Consider the following 16,620-nt stretch of genomic DNA (forward strand, 5'->3'; position numbering starts at 1 on the left):
GTTGAAAGAGCCAAATAGTTCTATAAGGTTCATTACAATAGTCAGCAGTCTTCCCATTCCCCACTCCTTGGAGACAACCACCGTCATCTCTGTTAGCTGATTCTTTTGGTATTTTCCTCAATACCTCTAATATACTTTCTTTCTACTTCCTGGTATTCCCTTTTCAGGCTTTATCTATTGACTTGCTGCTACAGAAGATGAGCTTCTAGCTCCCTTCCATCCCACCCTCCCATCTTCCCAAGATAACTATATTGTAAGTTTGCTTGGCTAAGTATTAAGTGTTTACGTTATTATACTAATGCTATTTACGACTGAGTCATGTAGTATAATATGATTACTTTTCCTTTCTAGTGTGATTTTTAAAATTATTTATTTATTTATTTATTTTATTTTTGGCTGCATCGGGTCTTAGTTGCAGCACGCGTGATCTTTCATTGTGGCGTGCAGGTTTCTCTCTAGTTGGGGTGTGTGGGCTCCAGAGCACGCGGGCTCAGTAGTTGTGGTGTGTGGGCTTAGTTCCCCTGTGGCATGTGGGATCCTAGTTCCCCAACCAAGGATCAAACCTGCATCCCCTGCATTGGAAGGCGGATTCTTAACCACTGGACCACCAGGGAAATCCCTAGTGTGATTTTCTATTTTCCTTGTATTTAATAACTGTATTGGTTTTCTATGTGTTTATTGCTAATTCAATCCTAAACTAATGACCAATGGCCTATAGATTCTCCCAAGACTTTCAAATAGAGCAAATATTTATCAATTTTATCTTCTTTTTAAAAAATTAATTAATTAATTTATGTCTGCGTTGGGTCTCCGTTGTTGCGCGCGGGCTTTGTCTAGTTGCGGCAAGCAGGGGCTACTCTTTGTTGTGGTGCGCGGGCTTCTCATTGTGGTGGCTTCTCTTGTTGTGGAGCAAAGGCTCTAGGTGCGTGGGCTTCAGTAGTTGCAGCACACGGGCTCAGTAGTAGTGGCTCGTGGGCTGTAGAGCACAGGCTCAGTAGTTGTGGTGCACGGGCTTAGTTGCTCCGCAGCATGTGAGATCTTCCCAGACCAGGGCTCGAACCCGTGTCCCCTGCATTGGCAGGCGGATTCTCAACCACTGCGCCACCAGGGAAGTCCCTCAATTTTATCTTTTTAAAGACGCTTCTCCAGGGGCTTCCTTGGTGGTGCAGTGGTTAAGAATCTGCCTGCCAATGCAGAGGAGATGGGTTCGAGCCCTGGTCCGGGAAGGTCTTACATGCCGCGGAGCAACTAAGCCCGGGTGCCACAACTACTGAGCCTGCGCTCTAGAGCTCATGAGCCACAACTACTAAGCCCACGTGCCACAAATACTGAAGCCCGCGGGCCTAGAGCTGATGCTCCACAACAAGAGAAGCCACCACAACGAGAAGCCTGCGCACCGCAACAAAGAGTAGTCCCCGCTCGCCGCAACTAGAGAAAGCCCACATGCAGCAACAAAGACCCAACACAGCTATAAATAAATAAATAAATAAAACTTATTTTTTAAAAAAAAGAGTAGCCCCTGCTCGCCACAACTAGAGAAAGCCCGTTTGCAGCAATGAAGACCCAAAAGAGCCAAAAAAAAAACAAATTAAATAAATAAATTAAATATCATTAAAAAAAAAAAGACATTTCTCCAGAGGATCCTTCCAAACGACTCTAGTCTGAACTGTCTACCTTCCGTTTTTGCAGCACAACTGTCGTCATGGGATCACCCCTTACCTTCACACTGGTGATTCCTCTCGCCTCTTTCTCACGTTGGATCCTATTTCCTGCTCCCCGTATGTCTTCCTCACTCATTTCGATGGAGCATATCCTCTAGCAGATTTCACTTTTTTAGTATGCTTCTCTCTGACCTGCCACCCTCAGGGGTTTTCAGGCAAATTAAAACACCAGCTTTACTCTGTGCACTGGTATAGAGACTTCCAAGGCCTTCTTTCGTTATTTTTTCCTGTGAATTGGCAGGCAACTCCTCCACTTTTATCTTCTTTTACAGGCAGTACCCAGTGGTGAAGAGGTCTGGATCTGGATTCAAACAACCCAAGGTTCAAATTTTGGCTCTGAACTTTATTAATCTTGGCTCATTGACCCAAAATAAGTTATACAATCTATCTAAGCCTCCGTGTTCTTGTTTGTAAAATGGGGACAAAAATAGCCCACAACACAGGGCCTGGCACATGGCGATACTTAATAAAAACTGCTTGCTTGGGACTTCCCTGGTGGTCCAGTGGTTAAGACTCCGTGCTTCTACTGCAGGGGTTCGATCACTGGTCGGGAAGCTAAGATCCTACGTGCCGCGCGGCCAAAAAAACAAAAACAAACAAACAAAAAAACCTGCCTGCTTGGTCACAGAAGCTGTCCAGCCCAGGATTCTTCCTGTATTGGGAGCACTGAGGACTGGTTTGTGGATGGCTCAGAGGCACACCTCAGTAATTCATCAATTGATCTAAATCTTTCCACGTCTTTCTTTTTTACTACCTGTCTATGTAACACATCCTATATTTACACTTTCCACTGTTTAAGGGGACTTTTTACATATCCTAACACGCCTTCTCTTTCCAGTGTCAGGACAGACTCCTGATTTCCAGTGCTGCACAGTTTATAGTACAGGCCCCTGTTCACCCTACCCACACTTCACAGATTGACAGAACCATATCCATGTTGCCTCTCCACCCTGGTCTCTACAGACTGAAGAGTCTTAATTTTTCCATTTTAGCCCCAGGGTATTGGTCACATTCTATCAATGGCAGCAGGTGTGGAAAGGAGAGGAGCCCAACCACCGAGACTCCTTTTAGCCACAATCCCAGTCCTGTGACAGTGATGACGTCTGCACTGGCCACACGACTTGGGGCCTTTTCCTTGGGGACGCCCGGGAGCAGGAACCAGGGCACCCGGGTTGGCAACTATTCAGAAGTGAAGTGGGTTTGGCCTGCTGAGCCCAGCTCAACCTCTGGCTTCTGCCGCTAGCTTGGGAGATTATTCCTTTTGCTTTCAGATTGCTGACGAAAGCTCTGAACTTTCCAGAGAAAGAACCACTTGCAGGTTTCCCTTCAGAGCAGGACTGGGACAGGGTGTGGGTATGGGCGAGGGCACCAGCTCACCTCCACAGTTACTGCTACCATCTGAATTTGGAAAAATTATCTGATGAGGATGACACACGGAGTAAAAGGCCTTAAAAGGTTATTGGTAAACACCAAAAACCAAACGATGAAACGCAGTATTTTCACTGTGAATATTCCAAGGATGGAACGTGATGATAGAACAGTGGGACGGAGTGTGGGTGAAGAAGACAGAGTGAGGAAAACTTGTGTTAAGGTTGGTGGATTCCTTCATCAACTATTAACTCCTCTGGGCACCAGGGACCGCCACCCGCAGCCTTGTGGTCTGACTCAGGTGGGAGACTAGGACCCCTGCTCTCCTGAAAGAGCCTGCTCTAGCCAGAGCCCTTGGCTTCCTGGTTTCTGAGACACTGAGTCATTTCCTCTCTCCAGCTCTCACCTTTGAGCCTTCCTTTTCCCTTCCCTGGAGAAGTGACTCACTACTGAAGTGTTGGGTGACACTGAGGATCAAGGATGGGCGATAAAAATACTCCTGATTGTGCAACTTGAGGAAGAGAGATGCAGTTTGGATTGAGAATTCAATGTGCCGGCCATGAACTCTGAGGCTGGGGTGTTAACGATGGCCACTGCTTCACCTCTTTGGGGAAGTAGAGCAGAGAATGGAGTTCAAACAGAAATTCACCCAGGCAGGACTGCTGTGGAGCCCTTGTTCTGCCCTTTCAAGTGTGTATTTCCGAGAAAGGCACATAAAGGCAGGCACTTAGCAAGACAAATGTGGATCACAGAGGCCTGGGCCCTTCCTCCCATCAGCCCTGTGGGGCCTGGCTGGGGCCCTGAGAGCAGGGCTGTTTCTTCTTGGGTTTTTCTCTCCAGTGAAAACAACCGTACTTCCCCAGCGTGGGAGCGGTGAGGGGCGCCAACATGACACACTCGGGCTCCAGGCAGGCCACTGCACTGACATGATAGAGCCCTTTGAGCAGGGTTACCCAAGACTGCCCTGCATGCAGGAAGTGATGGCAATAGCCCAGCTGTTTTCCCAGATGGAAACTCACCTTCCTTCACCCAATTCACTGGATGCAAACGAGATATTTTCTTCTTCTAATTAATCTTCATGGGTCTCATGGGCTGAGCAAAACAAAACACAATTTTCTCTAAAGGATGACTCTTTGGCCAGGTCACAAGCTATTCAAGATGGGAACAGAGGCAGCATGGCTACCCATCCAAAAGGCTAAAGAGATGGGAGCAGAGACACTCATAAAAGTGGGGAGAAATACATGTGTGTTTTGTGTGCATGTTGGGGGAAGGGTGCAGCTGAAAATGTCACAACAGGAGAAATCATGCTACAAAACCTTAATTTTCCAGAAAATTAAGGCAACAAGCAAAAAAAAAAAAAAAAAAAAAGCCTTAAAAGCTGCTGGTGCAATTCCAGAAGACTGAGAAACTTAGCTCAGCGATGACGGTTAGTTTGCTTTTTTTTTTTTTTTTTTTGCGCGGTACGCGGGCCTCTCACCATTGTGGCCTCTCCCGCTGCAGAGCAGAGGCTCTGGACGCGCAGGCTCAGCAGCCATGGCTCACAGGCCCAGCCGCTCTGCGGCATGTGGGATCCTCCCGGACCGGGGCACGAACCCATGTCCCCTGCATCGGCAGGCGGACTCTCAACCACTGCGCCACCAGGGAAGCCCTAGTTTGCTTTTTAAAGGTGCCGCAACTACAAAGTGTCTCTCCCACAGCCAGGAACCTTCCCCCCCAACACATGTGCACACACATGCATGGGCCCTGCCCCTCTTTGGGGGGGGGGGTTATGTGACCCAGAGAGCTCCCTAAAAGTCCCCCAACCTCAATCAGTGACTCACTGGCAGAAGGAGGAGGAGGTCCTGGTACACTGATGCAGGTTCCCAGCATCAGAGCAAGTTTACACAAATGCAAACCTCCCCACGCAATGCACCTGACCAGACCATGCACATCCCCGGGGTCACTGTGGGGAGGCTGGGAAGCAAAGGCCAGACTCCACAGAACAGTCCACGTCTAACCAGGCAACCTCAGACAGAGGATGCCAGTGACGTTTTCTCCCTCGACCCAGGTCCTTATAAATGTCGGCAGGCACAGCCCTTAAGCCGGGCTCCCCTCAGTGGCACAGAGGAGTTGCTTCCCAAACTCACGCGGGCAGGCCATGGGAAGGGAGGCGCCAGCAAGCCGAAGGAGGCTTTTCTCAACTGATCATCTTGGGAAAAGCCAGATACAAATTTCACGGCTGGAATGCAGGGGTTGTGAAACGCTGGAAGAAGCCCCAAAGAGGGCCAAGGACTCCCCTTCCGGGAAGGCGGAAGGCGGTGGGAGGAGGGTTGGCAGGGGGAGTGGGAGAGGAGCAGTTACCCAGAGGGCCCTGCCTTTCTGGGAAGCAGGAAGTGAGGCCTCAAGCAAAAAAGAAAGAAATCCCCTAGCCCTGAAGTGGTGGAGGGGCCAGAGATATACGGTTGATTTTGTTTCTGAACATGAAGAAAACAAGGCTCTGTGTTAAAAAGTAATTCTGGTATAAATGAGACAATTATGACACATCTTGTTATCTCTGGGATTTGGAAGCACTGAGCCTGGCGGCATGTCTTCCCTAGAGTTAAATACAAACAGTGAGCTTCTAACATGGGGCTTTAGCCTTGTCCTCGGTGCCAAGGGAGCAGTCTCTACTCATGCTTTGACTAGTTAGAGGAGGTCCACCTATGAGGGTGAGAGACACAGTCTGGGGTGTCCCTCACACGGTCCCTGAGAATGGAGTAAGGAGGACCACACCGTGTTAATGGCTGAGGGACTGCCCTAAGTGCCACCCTTTTCTCACCTTGGCCAAGTTACTTATCAGCCTCTTTGTACCTCACTCAGTTTCCTCATCTATAAAAGGGGGATAATAAGATTATCTACTTCACAGAGTGACTATGAGGATGGTATAAAGCACTTGCACCTGATCAGTGTTAGTCGCCATTAAGGTGGGAAAAGATCAAGTGCCTGATTCCCTCAGGTAGGCCAGAGCCCAGCTGCTAATACTCAGGCTCCACTGGCTCTTCTGAAGCTCTGTTCTATCTCCACAGCCTTCTCAAACCACGCTCAGGCCCATAAGACTATGCATCAGGGCCCCAGCCCAGAAAGCCTGACTAAAGGAAATCGGACACGAAGACACAATAGGGCCCATGCCGGTCACTCCCCCACAGGGAGAGGAGCAAACACTAGTGCCAGCACATTTTGGGTTGGCTTTCTCAGTCACAATCCATGCGGTTTATCTGAAACCGGGTCAGGTCCCAGGGTGGGCAGCACAGATATTACAGTCGTGCGTGCTAATCTGAACTGAGGCCGCCGTCATCGATCCTGAGGTGACAGGGAGCTGGAGACTTGAGGGAGGGTTGGAAAATGTTCTTGGCAAAGGAGGAACCATTTCTCAACCAACTGCTAACAAACTGGTAACCAGCACTGACAACCTTAGAGGAGACATTCCGAATCCCTTCAGACTGCAGATTCCAGCACCTTGGAGACGCGACTGGGTCCTTGAGCTGCAGGGAGGGGAGATGACCCCAGATGGCTGCACCTCTGATCTATTCGCATCCATCTCTCTGCAGCTCAGCCAACTCAGGCCAAAGAGAGGAGGCTGCAGCCTCTGCCCTGAGTCTACAGATAGCCCTTGGACCAGATCCGATGCCCCACTGCCCAGTGGGCTGAGTCTGGGCTGGACGTCTGCATCCAGGAACTCTGTGTGCCTTACAATGTCTGGGGGTGCAGCAGCTGGAAGTACGCCCTAGACTGGGAGTGAGATCTCAGACTTGTCCCAGATGTATAGTAGGGGCAAGTGGGCTGCCTCCACAGGAGCCCCTGCCCTTCTGCCCAGAAACCCAGACCTTTGGAGGTGGAAGGGCCATCTGGACTGAGACTACAAGTTATGGGGCAATCTGCTTGAGCCTTTAAGCCTTCAATTACCTCCCGACCTCCCATCAGTGCCAGTGGGGCTCAGAGGAAGAGGCCAAGCTCAGGGCACGCGAAGGAGTATGGCCCTGGGACAGGGTCCAGACTCACAGGTGGAGAGTTTCCAGATGCCCCACGACTCAGCCTGGCCATCTGCTCCTGCCAGGGGAAGATGGTGCCTTAAGCCAACTCCTTCAAGGCGGCTGGCTGCAGAAATCCACTGGCTGGAGTTGAAAGCTGCTTGGAGGTGGCAGTGGAAGCTTCTCCAGGCTCTTGCAAAAGGCCTCTACTCTCATGGCTTCTGGATGGCAGATTCTTCAGGTTGGCCACCTTGGGCAGCTGGAGTAACTCTCCCTACTCCACAATCTGCTCCCAGGTTACAGCCTCAACTTTAACCAGCCAGGCCTCCCCTGTTCCATCCCTGTCAGCTTCTTCACCTGCTTGTTAAAATTCCAGGGCTCCTTCGAGGCCCGTCTCATGTCCTTCCTCCTCCAAGAAGCCCTCCCTAACTACTCCAGATCATGCTGACTTGACCCTTCTGTAGCACAATAGATCATTACCATTTCTGGGGATCGTGGATGAGCAACTGGAGCTAGAATTCAAAGGAACTATTTCCAACAAATTACACCCACAGCCAGAATCATGCCAATTAATTAACTGTTTCAGTTCATGTGCCCCCAAAAGAGCCTACACCTCAGATGGCCCTCTGGGTCCTGAGCCTGCCACACAGCAAGTGTGTAATAAAGACTTCTTAGAAGAAGGACGGATCACCCTGGTCTTGCACGAGTGGTCCGCCTCCCTGTTAGCCCAGGGCACAGCAACTTCCTCTCTGGCAGGCAGGGTTCCTGCTCTGGGCTGCCAGCTCCCAGGCATCCCCTGCCAGCAGCTATTCCCTAGAGTTGCCCTGGGACTAAGGGCAGAGGGGGGTGCCCAGCTCCAGCTCTGCCCACCATTCGCCCCCGTCAGAGGAAGAGAGGTCAGCAGGAAGTGGATCTGACCTCTGGGGTGGTCACAGTCTCTCCTAAGAGCTATAGGGGCTCTTGGACAGACAGCACAGGCCTGCAGAGGACTTCCCTTCCCTGGGCCCCATGGAAGGGAGGCAGGAAGAAGGGCCTCAGCAGCAGGCGTCCAGTCCGGGGCTGGCCAGACAGGGAGGCCCCTGGGGTTGCAGCTATCAGCCGGAGACCAGGCTCCAGGAAGGAAGGAAGGGCAACTCTGGCCGAGGCCGAGATAAGGAGGGGAATCGTGCTCAGCACAATGGGCTCCCACAAGGCTGGGAGGCCCCAAGTCAGATTTTGCCCCAACTTGGCCTCCCATCTGCTCACACAGCCTATGTAAATATTTACTGTTGTTTATATTTCTGGTCCGCTGCGTTCCCTCTGAGGCCCTTACAACCCACAGATCTGTGTGCCCCAGAGACCCTGAGTCCATCCAGCAAGGCCTCTGGGCATTGTTCTCTCTCATGCAAGCCACAGGGACAGGCCCTGAAGGACAAAACTGCCCCCTTGTCCCAGTCCCGGGACACTGCTGTCAGGAAGCTAGACTAACCCCTCTGTAGGCAGGGCACTTACGGGGCCCGGTCATGGGTGAGGCCGTTCTGCCGCTGGGGGTTGATTGGCGGAAGGACGGGTTTGCTGTTGATCTCAAGTCCTCTCCTCAAGGTCTCCCGGATCTGCTCCGTGTCTGCAATGACACCATTAAGTTACCTGATGGCCCTCTGGGCCCCCAGCATCCCCATCCCTGTCCTTGGACCCTGGCTCTGCTGATGGGCTGGGGAAAGGCCCCCACGAAGGCTGGTCTTGAGGCCACTCTAGGCATCAGCTGTGCGATCTGAGTGCAGCATGAGGACACAGAGCAGACGAGGCATCGTGTGCTCTGGAAACATCTGGTCTGAAGAGCACCATTCTTGAGGAAGACAAGGAATGGCCTCTGGACTGCAGAAGGGCACTCTCCAAGGCAGGGCTCTCCTCCACTGTCCTTTCCCATCCTGTGTCACAGGCCCTAGGCTTACCCCTAACATGGCTCCAGACAGTGACTCACAAGACAGCCATTGCCCAAGACCACCCAGGGATTCTACCCACTTGATGGATGCCAGTAAGGGCTGAGAGTGCTCTGCCGTGAATGAGCAGGCATCCCTTACACAAGTTCCTGGGTTCTGGGTGGTCAGCTGGTATCTGGCCCTGCCACCCCTTCCCCTTGGGCCGGGTCAGTGGGATACTGAGTCATCTCCCCACCTTGGTACTACCCCAGGGAACCCTGCCTCTCCACGGGTCTGCCAAGGGCCAGGAGGTGACAAAGGAGTCCCCTGGTTGAATTATTTCTTTGCAAGGCGCTTTTCTGGTCTTTGGGGTGAAGCTTACTAGTCTGGTCCCCTATATTGAGATTTTCATCTAAGATTTACTTCTGCAAACTGCAAACACACACAAAAAAGCAAATTAACGTTTGTTGGTTAAAGGGTGGGCTTTGAGGATAGAAGTGATTATTCACTTTTCTAGTGTTTGGCTTGTTATAGTGGCATGGATCTTACTTTTATAATTTTTTTAAAAATAGCCAATGATGGTTGAAATTTTGGACAAAACTGCGAATCCCTCCTTAAATTAGCTCTTTTGTCAAAAGCAACTGAATGATTCTAATAACTGTACACTCTCTCAGAATCTCCCCAGGGCTTGGCACGTCATTAGAATAAGCAGGAAGGAAAGAAAGGGGTCAGATATTTGCACTAGGGGTTTAAGTTGTTTTTTATGGAAAGAAAACCTTTTATAAGTGCGGTCACATGCGCTGGTATTTTATTCAGGATTCTAGGTATCTTACTCTTCAAAAGTTAAGAAAAGGTAGAAGAATTGAAAAAGGAAGTAGAAAAAGCAGCTGTAATCACGTCTGTGTAAATGGCCGCTTTTCTTTTGGAGTTAGTTAGGGATGCCCTTTCTTAAAAACCACAACTGTTTCGCTAACCAAGACCAGCATGGTAAGCTTCCAACAGGGGAGCCATATCCTCCTTCCCCAAGGCCCCCCGACAAAATGCAGCAGGTGAGGGTGCCCTGCCTACGCCCCTTACGTTATCTCTGCAAGAGAGTGGGGTGGGGAAGTGTGCAAACTGGCCTCACACTCAGGCCTCTCTTGTCTGAGGCCTGGGAGGGCCCAAGGCCAGAGTGATCCTCAGGTCTGGCATGACTTTCAGGCTAGAGCTGGGCCCTGTGTCAATTCTGTGGGTCGCCGATGCTTGTTCTCTTGCGTTTGGGTGGACTATGGCTGTTTCCTGTAACTGTTCTAGGGCTTCCACTCACCTCCCTGACCTCAGATAGCAAGGGGCAAATCTAAAACACAATGGTCACTGCTGGAAGTGCGATCTGAAATACACACAGGAAACACAGGAGAAACGGGTCAGTAAAGCTCCCTTCATTCCACCCTGCTGAAGACCTCACTTGCTGTTTAAATCCTGCCAGGAAATACTGAAACCCGGCCTGGGGAAAGGGAAGGCGACGGCTCCCACCTTTGCCAGAGAGCCGCCGGGGCTGAGTACCGATGCAAATGCTCCGGCTGTCCTCGTCGTCCTCGGGGGGCCGGCTCAGGTCATCCCAGGCACACTTGGCGCTGACACCGCTCAGGTTGGACCCGTCCGTCTCAATGCCTTTGTCAACTCTCTCCTGCTTGGAAAGAGTCAAAGAGCCGGAGTTCCTTCAGCGAACCGGTGGCCCAAGGTCACCACCACCTTTCCCACGTTTACTGAGCCCTGGTAAGAGCTGAGCACGGGGCAGGGGCCGGAAGAGCAGGGTCTCTGACCTTATTCTGCCCTGGTTACTAACGCATGGCGGTCTCTGCCAGCCACGGGTCTCCTCCAGGGGAACCAGGAATTAGGGGAGCCGGGAAGAATGAAAATCCCAAGGGAAGCGTCTCCTCTCCCATCAGCCTTCCAGTAAAGTGACTGTCATTACCCGCTTCAGAGCTCCGACTCTGCCCACCCTGTGCTGGCCCGTGGAGCTGATGTGGCAGAGCCAGGAACCACCCTCCTGAGGAAAGGCACAGTCCTTCCTCTCCTCACTGATCACCCGGTCGCTGCTCCAGAGGCCAGGGTGGACGCCGGCCACAGGCGGGAGAGGCGGGGACTCAGCCCAATTTCTCCAACTCCATACCTGCAGTTTTCTCTTCCAACAGCAGAGGGTGTGGTCACACAGGGAAGAGTCCCCAGAGAGCAGAAGGGCCGGACTTCCCCTTGCTGCATTGCTGACTTGTTTGGCCAAGAATTCTGGATGGAGATTCTTTTCCATTTCTTAGACTGAAACGGGGGCCTGGAGGGCAGTGACCATCTTTAGACCCCACCAGAGGCCCTGCCTTCGCACAGGCCTTGACACTTGAGTCCAAACACTCTCCAAATGGCCTCAAGGAAGAGCTAAACACAAACACCTGGGATTTCTGGTAAAACAAAGTTGTGATGTTGGGTTTTGGATGAAAGGTCATCTGGGAGGCTCCCGCAACCTTGTTCATAAACAGTCATGTAGGCCAAATAGAGCTCCTGAGTTAGTACTTCAGTAAGAGTCTGCTCCTCCCTGTCTGGGGAACTTTCTCCCCGTGGCTCCACAGGCTCTGAACAGGCCTGCTGCTCGGCCAGGGAGCCCATCCAGGGAAGCACAAGGTAAGCTTACAGAGGGTCCTTATTTTTTGAGACCAGTCAGCAGGTGGCCCTGGCCCAATGCCTCCTTCCCATCAATCCCATCCTCCTCCTCTCCAGTGCTACCAGCAGCCTAGGCAAAGCTGGGGATTCTGAGCAGAGGCGTGGGAGGCTGATGACAGGGAGTGGCTCTCTGTGCTCTAACCAGGGGCGTGTGAGCCCTAGTTTGCTTGGGGTGGAGTCTACGCTTTTCCCTCTCCACTGGCCACCCTGAGGCGTCTCACCTAAGCAAGGAGCTCAGGACACCTCTTGGCTCAACAAGCTCAGCCCACTTACTTTATGAGTAAACAAGAAAGGGTGAAGACGCAGAGGAGTTCAGAGACTTGTCCACGCACATAGCTAGCTAGTGGTGGAGCTTGGAGCAAAGGACCAGGAGCAGCTCTGAAACAAACGGCCTGCAAGCAAGCCCCAGAGACACAAGCGAGCACACAGGAGCTCCCACTGGGTGCACAGAGCGCCCAGGAAAGGAAGCTGGACTTTCTCACCAAGGTGCCCCTGCTTGCTTTTTTTCTTTAAATATAATCCTTCTCTTTATAAATTTATTTATTTATTTATTTTTGGCTGTGTTGGGTCATCGTTGGTGCGTGCAGGCTTTCTCTAGTTGCGGCGAGCGGGGGCCACTCTTCGTTGCAGTGCGTAGGCTTCTCATTGCGGTGGCTTCTCTTGTTGCGGAGCACGGGCTCTAGGCATGTGGACTTCAGTAGCTGTGGCTCACGGGCTCCAGAGTGCAGGCTCAGTAGTTGTGGCGCACGGGCTTAGCTGCTCCACAGCATGTGGGATCTTCCCGGACCAGGGCTCGAACCTGTGTCCCCTGCATTGGCAGGTGGATTCTTAACCACTGAGCCACCAGGGAAGCCCCCCCTGCTTGCTTTTAAAGAACACTAGGCGCTCTGGGTCCTGCTGGCTGGCCTCAGGGGCGCCTGAAGACTAGGGAGGAGAACTGTTCTCAGCACACAGAGAAAGGATGGGCTGCTTACCCTAGTAGCTTAAAGGATCAGGTGCTTTCTTAGCACTTGGCACCTAGGACAGGGGCCAAACAACAGCCCATGGTGCCCCGTGCTGGATCCCAGTGTGGCTGCAGAACAAGGGCTTAGGGAAACATAGCCTTTGTGGTTCCTGGTTCTTGCATAAGCAGAAGCTACAAAGAAACCAAGTTTAAAGTACAGATAACAGAGGATATCCTGGCAGCAACTGGAAAGCTGCAGTGTTCAAGGCACTAGGAAAACAGAGGAGCATCATCTGTGAATGAGTAGGGCTTCTGCCCAAGAACTCCCAGGTCTGCAGTAAACAGCCCAGGAACTGCTGGCTACATGTCCGCCTGCTACCTCTCCTGGCCACCTCCCACCCTTCCTAAAGGACATATAACTCCTGGCAGCAGCCTGTGGCCTACCAGATTTTTGCAGAGGCATAAAATGTTCAGAGATGGCAATGACCCGCAATGGGCAGGGGCAAAGGAGAAGGAGGCAGGCACATGTCAGGCACATTATTAGCTGTCTGCGGTTCCTGCTTCAGGAGCTGCCAATAAGAAAGGAAGTTATGCTCTACGTGGCTTTCAAAATTCACCTTCATACAGAGTGCTGCTTCTAAAAAACCCAAAGACAACACTGACACTCTGTACAGGTGGGCCACAGTGAGTGAGAACTGCAGGCCTGTGTGTATAGAGACTTCCTTTTATATATGAAGGGATGCCAACCTAGCCAGGGGAGGAGCTCGGTATCCGACTACCCAAGATGAAAAATGTATCTAAAAGGGGGATGGGATCATTAGACCAATCAGCGCTCCTCCCTGCAGCTGGGCTGTGGAGTCACTATCACCTGTCCTACTGTTACAGGGTGGCGGTGGCAGTGGGATGGCTTCCTGAAAGAAACTCTGTGTTCTTCTAAGAAGGGGAACATGGCAGGATGAGTACTGGGCAAGAAATATCCACTATACTGATTTTCTTTCCTTGCTAGTGATCGGATTTTCTGGTCAGGTTTATTGATGTATAATTTGCATTCAATAAAATCAATCCTTTTAAAATGCAAAAAAACATATGTCTAAGACAAGTTTTCCTGGCCTGAAATCTCTGCTCCCTTATGTGCTCTGCAGAATTCAGAGGACAAATTCCAAATCATGCCATATTTCTACTCACTCACAAATAAAGCTCCTCCGTTTTCCCAGGATGAAAGCCAGTGTTATTTGGAAGAAGCCTAGGCACAGTGTGCTAGAAAGGTTTTCCTCACTCAAGACATACTTGCAGGTGTGGATCGATCTCAAATATGGTCTCTCCCCTCCTCATGTCAGTTATCAGCCAGGGGCCGCCAGCGCTGTGGACAAGGAAAGGGGACAGGATGGTAACTGAGGGTCTGGGGCTGATGGGCTGGGTCTACATCCTGCCCTGTTTGCTGCCCCCAGCCCAGAACACAGGGGATCAGTTAGTGGCCAGAGACAGTCAGGGAGAGTGATCAGGAAGCCCCAGTCTGAAAACCCAGAGCCTGAGCAGCAATGTAAGGGGGCACCCACATGTGGAGAGAAGGAGGGGTTCCCAAGCCCAGGCCCAGGGACCCCGCCCCCATCTCATAGTGCAGGGATGTACTCACATGGGTACTGTCCGCAGCAGCTCCAGGATGCCCTGCCCATTCCACTGCTGGGCTGCGTGGAGCTCCTCGGTGCAGACGCCAACAATCTGAGACCCCGGGACAAAGATGCCATTGTGCGTTAATGGCCATTCCTCCAACCCACCCGGAAAGTCAACTACCCAGGCTCTCTTAGTATCACCAAAGTTGGGGGACCACAGGCAGGATCTGTGCTCAGGGGCTGATGTGTCCAAAGTGGGATGGTTCCCTTAGGAGGGAACAGTGGCCTGGCTAGCAGATGGATGGGTCCACACACAGGGCACTGAGGTCTGACCCTTGCCCTGCTGTGATGGCTCAGGGGTCTGGGCGACACAAAGCCTAGCCCTAGACTGCAGAAGAGAAAATCAGGGCCCTGCCAACTCAGGATGGGTCCCCAGCCCATGTCTCTGGAAGCAGGGATGTGCTCCTGCCCAGTCTAGGATCATGGGGGTTGTAAACAGAGGAGATTTTGAGACGCTTTAAGCTTAGCACGATGACCAAAGGGCACCAGCAGCTCACAGAGAAGCTCCCTTCCTTATCAGGGGCTGAGCCTTTGAGTAAATCTCAAAGGAAACAACTGAACTTCCACACAGACCCCACCATGATCACAAGCAGCCCGGGTGCAGCTGGGGTAGGTGCACGTCGTCCCTTCCGGGTAAGGGAAAGTCCAGTCCAAAGCTGCCTGCTGGGAGGTCCTGTGCCTGTGGCTATCTGGGTCTTACGAGTTCACAGAAATACCCTCCCTGCTATCCACTCAGTACAGCCATCCTTTCCTACCCAAATGGCCCCTGCCCCTGCCCCCTTACCCCATCTCAGCAGGTTAAATCAGGCCATCCGAATCTACCCAACAAACCATCAGAGGGACTAGAAAGTGGAAGGAGACCACAGGAAATCTCTGTTCCCTCACTGCCCCACCCAAGCCCTCCTGTCCTACCAGGAAAGGCTCAAGCCCAAGTCCAACCTGTGCCTCACCTGGAGGAAGGTAACCACCCCAAACGGTGTCTGCACGGGCTGCATCTGCGGGTCCTCTGTCAGCAACATGTGCTGAATTCTCGACTCACTGTTATCCAAAGGGCTATGCCAAGACACGTGGTCCCCGCTGCAGAAGGTGTTCTCTGTGGACAGACGTGAGGGTCCTCAGCGACCGAGGCCCTGCAGCCAGGCCTGGAGCCCGACCCGGGGTCTCAGAAGCCCTGGCTGGGAGGCTCCCCAGCCTTCCAAGGTGGCCCCTGTGAAGGAGGGGACGCATTCACTTGGATGGGAGCAAAGAGTATGGTTACTGCCCCCAAACCAAACACGTTCCTGCTCGCCAATTCTGCCAGCCTTCAGTGGAAGATGACGGGCTACCAGTGTGGCTGCGTGCTTGGCCTGACAAGTCCAAAGACTTCTGGCATCTTTGCTTCCCCAGCACCTTCACTCATTCGGGAGGCAGGGGGCAGCCACAATTGGGTCTGCCAAGAAAGAATAAAGTTCTTTACTGTGTGACCATCTGGGCCAGAAGCCCACAGGAAGGCTGGAGGGCAATAAAACCCTTCACCTTGGAAAAACATACCAGGATTTCTGTGCGGCTGAAACAGTGTTCAAACAGGAACTTCCTTCCTTGGAGGGCTTTTGAGATCTGTCACCAGTTTCTCACAGGTAGACAGATTCAGGGAATAGTTCCTCATTAGATGGAGGTCTGACTTTGCCTCACACGCCTCGGCCTAGATGTGCAGCCTGGAGGGGCAGCTGTTCCCATGAGGACACAGGCATTGGACCCAGGCTGCCCAAGAGAAACGTGCAAATATGGCCACCCTGTAGTCTCACTGTTGCCCTTCACAGAGGCCCGCTGCTTTAAAGAAAGATGTTTAAGGTATCACAGCCACAAGGGAAAAACAACGCCTTGGGTGTCCTTCCACAGGTACTCTGCATTTACTAGCCTATAAGCATCTATAGGTCCTCTCCATTTTTTTTTCACTTCACACCATTTTGCACATTTCTTTTAAAATTATGTATCTTGGAGATCATTTCATATCAACACATAAAGAGTTACCTCATTCCTTTTTTTCCCCAGTTTTATTGAGGGGAAATTATTATTTATAATTGACATATAACACTGTTTTGTTTAAGGTATATAACATAATGATTTGATATATGTATATATTGTTAAATTATTACCACAATAAGCCCATCACCTCACATAGTTACAAATTTTTTTTCTTGTGATGAGAACTTTTAGGATCTACTCTCTTAGCAGCTTTCAAATATACAACACAGTGCTGTTGACCATAGGCCACCATGCTGTATAATTACCTCCCCAGAACTTATAACTGGAAGTCTGTACCTCTTAACCCCCTTTACCCATTTCACCTACCCCTCCCCCACC

At 51.5% G+C, this 16,620-nt stretch overlaps 1 protein-coding gene across 3 annotated transcripts in view; it reads right to left on the reverse strand.

The window, feature by feature from the left end:
* The window catches only part of SUFU (SUFU negative regulator of hedgehog signaling), a 110,566-nt gene that overhangs the window by 22,339 nt on the left and 71,607 nt on the right, over positions 1-16,620 (reverse strand). For 2 of the 3 annotated variants that reach the window (XM_019939901.3, XM_019939903.3), the window contains exons 4-8: positions 15,228-15,370; positions 14,241-14,326; positions 13,895-13,967; positions 10,486-10,642; positions 8,567-8,678 (exon numbers count right to left, since the gene is read on the reverse strand). In XM_019939901.3, coding sequence (XP_019795460.1) covers positions 8,567-8,678; positions 10,486-10,642; positions 13,895-13,967; positions 14,241-14,326; positions 15,228-15,370 — 571 coding nt within the window. The remainder of the gene's footprint in view (positions 1-8,566; positions 8,679-10,485; positions 10,643-13,894; positions 13,968-14,240; positions 14,327-15,227; positions 15,371-16,620) is intronic. The other variant, XM_019939902.3, reaches the window with a different exon arrangement.

This window comes from Tursiops truncatus, chromosome 16 (assembly GCF_011762595.2).
Source record: "Tursiops truncatus isolate mTurTru1 chromosome 16, mTurTru1.mat.Y, whole genome shotgun sequence".
In the NCBI taxonomy this organism is placed as follows: Eukaryota; Metazoa; Chordata; class Mammalia; order Artiodactyla; family Delphinidae; genus Tursiops; species Tursiops truncatus.